This window comes from Diachasma alloeum, unplaced genomic scaffold (genome assembly GCF_001412515.2).
Source record: "Diachasma alloeum isolate Michigan unplaced genomic scaffold, Dall2.0 Dall_scaffold_00208, whole genome shotgun sequence".
Lineage (NCBI taxonomy): Eukaryota > Metazoa > Arthropoda > Insecta > Hymenoptera > Braconidae > Diachasma > Diachasma alloeum.
In genome coordinates this window covers 1,562,958-1,567,131 of record NW_021680373.1, presented here as the reverse complement: position 1 = coordinate 1,567,131, position 4,174 = coordinate 1,562,958, and the positions used below count along the sequence as shown (strand labels likewise).

Genomic DNA, 4,174 nt, shown 5'->3' with positions numbered 1-4,174 from the left:
CCCGAGTTTGTAGCAAAGATGTCAGACAAGATATGAATGTTTTTTTCTGCATGAAACACACAGGTGTATAAAAATACAACTGCGTGAAACACACATGTGTATAAAAATACATGTGTATAAAAATACAACTGCGTGAAACACACAGGTGTATAAAAATACAATTGCGTGAAACATACATGTGTATAAAAATATATGTGTATAAAAATACAACTGCGTGAAACACACCGGTGTATAAAAATGCAACTGCGTGAAACACACAGGTGTATAAAAATACAACTGCGTGAAACACACAGTAGTATGAAACTTCAACTGCGTGAAACACACAGTAGTATGAACCTTCAACTGCGTGAAATACACAGCAGTATGAAAATTCGGCTGCGTGAAACACATAAACTTCACGCATGCGTGGAGTGTATGGAGTGTACGGGAGTGATTCACGCAATGGTGCGAATAGTCACGGCCAAAAAAATAAGAAACCTAGTATAGAACCCATGGAATCCTCCGAAACTCATCGAAAAAATCACATATCAAATTTTTTTTCGCTTTCTCCTCATCAACTATTGAAAACGCTAATTCCGGATCTGCAGGCATGCCACTCCAACCTTCCGAAATGAGTAATAATTCTTTGAATATCAAAAAAAAATCATCAATAATTCACCAAAACTTCTATTTCCAACCGGTTCCATCGAACTCTCCGGTGAAAATCCCCTCGCAACGATACCTTTCTGTAAAAAGTATAAGATTATCGTAAAATGCAATAAATAATTCTTCGAATAAAAAACGACGGGAAAAAGTCCATGCCGTCATCGCTGAATAATTCACCGCTCTTTTCCCGGAAACCAAATACTTAAAAAAGATGGAAAAAAATCATTCCCAGTGGTTTCGCGGAAACCCCGAGGGCTGAAGATGCAGAAACGAGAGTGGCCCCCTTCGTGAATTTAATTATTCAAGCAATGAGTAATAGACGAGAGTGGGCGTTATCAGAGGTGCCTCGAGGGCGCAGTCCACATATTGTCCTTGTGTAAACCAGAGGATTAGCTTTTAGCTTAATGCTGCCTTACAGTTTCTCCGTTCTGGGATTCTGGGGTGTTTGGCTTCCACCAGACTGGTCATCAGGATGGAAGTCGAGGCTTTATTATTTTTACACCGCTGGCATGATCATTCTCGTTTACACGAATACACTTTCCCAAGTGATTGACCTCTTGGTGACGTACAAGAGTCTCAAACATTTTATTAATAACGCTTTTATACTGCTGTCTACCATTGGCGCGGGGGTCAAAGCTGCCCACTGCCTCTACATCCGGAGGAGAATCCTCGGAATCGAGGAAAAGTTGAATACTTATCCGTGCAAACCGCAGGATGAGGAGGAGAAAGCTATCTTACAGCACTTTTCTCGGATAATTAAGTGAGTTGATAGTGAAATAGAGAATTTTAACATTTTTTCAGTCTGACCATTGGTTAATTATTTATAATGAAAGTAAGTTTTTCACACATTTGGATTCTGTTCTTAATCAATTTTTTGAAAAAAAGTAATTGAAAATATCTTCGGTGTGAATGGGTTTGCGAGGAAATGTCATAAAACATTTTTTGTGGGGAATTTCAAGAGCTACAAAAATGTTCTTCTTACATTTTTTGATAAACCCAGTAGTTTTTGAGATATTTGCAAAATACTGAAGGTAAGTTTTTCGTTTTTTATCTTCACATTTTTTTTACGTCTTTCATAAAAATGCGAATATCTCCGGAGGGGAAGGTTGTACAGAAAAATGTCATAAGACATCTTTTGTGAGGAATTTCAAGAGGTGAAAAAATGCTTTAGTGACTTTTCTTTTTTAATTTCCTTGTTTTCGAGATATACACGAAATAGTACAGGCAATTTTTTCTTCGCTCATTCCAATCCCCGTTTCCTTTCATTGATTCAGTTGCCAGTCGATATTGATTGACGCCCGATTCATTGGTTGTAGAATCCTTAATATCTACTACATCGGTCTCTATGTGTGTACGATAACGGCACTGACAACCGTCAGTTTCTTTCGCGACGTGCCAAGGCACCAGTTGTATTATCACGCCTGGCTGCCCTTCAATTACTCTTCGCCGGGCAGATTTTGGGCGGCTTACATGCACCAAGTCATTGCCCACGGATTTGACGCATGCATGCACGCGGCTTATGATACCATCGCCCCTGGAATAATGATACAGGCGTGCGCCCAGTTTGCCATCCTCGATCATCGGTTTCAATTGCTACCGAAATTGGTTGATCGAGTGAGGGACAAATCGGCTCTCGATTTCCCGCAGGACGAGGCTAGCCAGAGGAGGCGGGTCATGAGGTTCGAAGCGAAAAAGTTGGCCGAGTGTGTCCAACATCATCTAAAAATATTTCAGTTGTGTAAATAGGAAAATTAAATCCACATATTTTAAAAAATTCCACCTCTCGAGATAAATCAAGAAAATTTGTAGAGATGAATTTGCTGATATCTCGAGAACGAGTGGGTTTAGAAGAAAAAGTGTGAAGACTTTTTTGTAGCTTATAAAAATTTCTACAAAAAATCTTTTATGACATTTTTCTCCAAATCCATTAGTTTTCAAGCTATTCGCAAAAACCGAACGCAAATTTTAGTTCCATGGAAATTTTTTCAATTTCTCAATTTCAGATTGACGAAAGAAAACAATAAAATATTTGGGATCATGATATTTCTCCAGTATTCCTTGAGCTCAGTGGTGATATGTCTGAGTGTCTTGAGACTATCCCAGGTCAACGCTTTTCAGCCAGCCCTCATCTCTGTCATCCTCTACCTCATCTGCATGGTATCCCAGGTGTTCATGCCCTGCTACTCCGGCCACCAAATCACTCTTCAGGTAACCGCTAATTCAGTAGCGAAGGGGTTAACCGGTTTAACCCTTTATCACCCGTTCAATAAGCGCGGCACCGCCCGTTTTCATTTTTTATATTTTAGCGTGTTTCTGGACGGTTAAAAATTCTGAAAAAATTAGAGTTCCTAGTTCCATCCTTTTATTAAGCGCTGGCGTTGTCCGCGTGTTTCTCGGGAAATTAGTTCAGCTGAAAACAGAAAAGAAACGTCGAACGGACAGATAAGCGGCGCCGCACCGCCCGACGTGAGTGAGTCTCTGTGGACTCCTCGAGCGACAGTGTTGCTACATTCACTGTCACACTTGGAATGCGCGCATAGCGTTAAGCGCCAAGCTGGCAACAGCGCGCTCGGTTTAAGCCAGCGGCGCTGCGCTAACTGCGCGACAGATGAAGTCTGGCGGCCGAACGCAAGTGATCGAGGGTTACGTCGAGGAATATCTCCGAATCCAAGAGAGATAGCAAAATTTTCGTCATGACCTTTTTTGTAGAGCGAATGGAGGGCTACAAAAAAGGTTATTAGAAAAAATGTGCTATCTCCCTTAGGTTCCGAGATATTCATTAAAAACTTATCAGTAGACTAAATCGACTTGAACCGGTTTACCGCTTCGCTACTGAGTTTAGCCCCGCTATTCTCGAGTGGTGATGATTGACGATTTTATCAGAGCTCCAAAGTTAGCGACGCTATCTTTAGCATGGACTGGCCGGATCTAGGGGTGGCCACCAAGAGAAGTCTGATATTGATAATGCAGAGGAGCCAGAAGCCCCTGCAGTTCACCACTGGGTACATCATCACGCTGTCTATTGAATCCTTCAACAGCGTGAGTGGCTCGATATTCTTTTAGTGGGGGCTTGATCTTTGATTGACATTTGGGCGTTTGGTTTTAGCTGATGAAACTGTCGTACTCGGTTTTCAACGTTTTGCATAGGTCACCGTCGTTTTAATAATCTGCAACATTTTCGATGGGTGAATTGATCATCAATATTTCTTCCGACAAATGTTATTTGTGTTAATGGTTACAATAAAAATGATTCGGCACATGCTTTGGTGAAACCCAAACACTTTAAATTATGACATTATCTTCACTGGAAAAGAATAAAAATTCAATTTCCTGGAGTAATTGAAATGAAAATGACAGGTTCTATGAATTTTTTCATAAAATACCACATTTTAATGAATATATTAATAACCAATTAGACCTCCTGATTTAAATATCGCGACTGCAACTGGTGATCCAAAACTACCTGAATAACTCCCGGATGAATTCAATGAAATTACTGAGCAAATTCGATAAACTCTCTATTGAAATT

General features: G+C 40.3%; 1 protein-coding gene across 1 annotated transcript; it reads left to right on the top strand.

Annotated features, from left to right (window-relative positions):
* The first annotated feature begins 1,049 nt into the window (after window positions 1-1,049).
* LOC114841104 (odorant receptor Or1-like) lies at window positions 1,050-3,847 on the top strand. Its single transcript, XM_029125967.1, has 5 exons — window positions 1,050-1,405; window positions 1,962-2,378; window positions 2,649-2,853; window positions 3,529-3,684; window positions 3,752-3,847. The coding sequence occupies exons 1-5, from the start codon at window positions 1,050-1,052 to the stop codon at window positions 3,806-3,808; spliced, it is 1,191 nt and encodes a 396-aa protein (XP_028981800.1). The 3' UTR covers window positions 3,809-3,847.
* Window positions 3,848-4,174: the final 327 nt, after the last annotated feature.

Coding starts and splice junctions, on each gene's coding strand:
- LOC114841104 (XM_029125967.1), top strand. CDS start 1,050: ATGCTGCCTTACAGTTTCTCCGTTCTGGGATTCTGGGGTGTTTGGCTT. Junction 2,379..2,648: donor CATCATCTAAAAATATTTCA/GTTGTGTAAATA, acceptor TCTCAATTTCAG/ATTGACGAAAGAAAACAATA. Junction 3,685..3,751: donor CTATTGAATCCTTCAACAGC/GTGAGTGGCTCG, acceptor GTTTGGTTTTAG/CTGATGAAACTGTCGTACTC.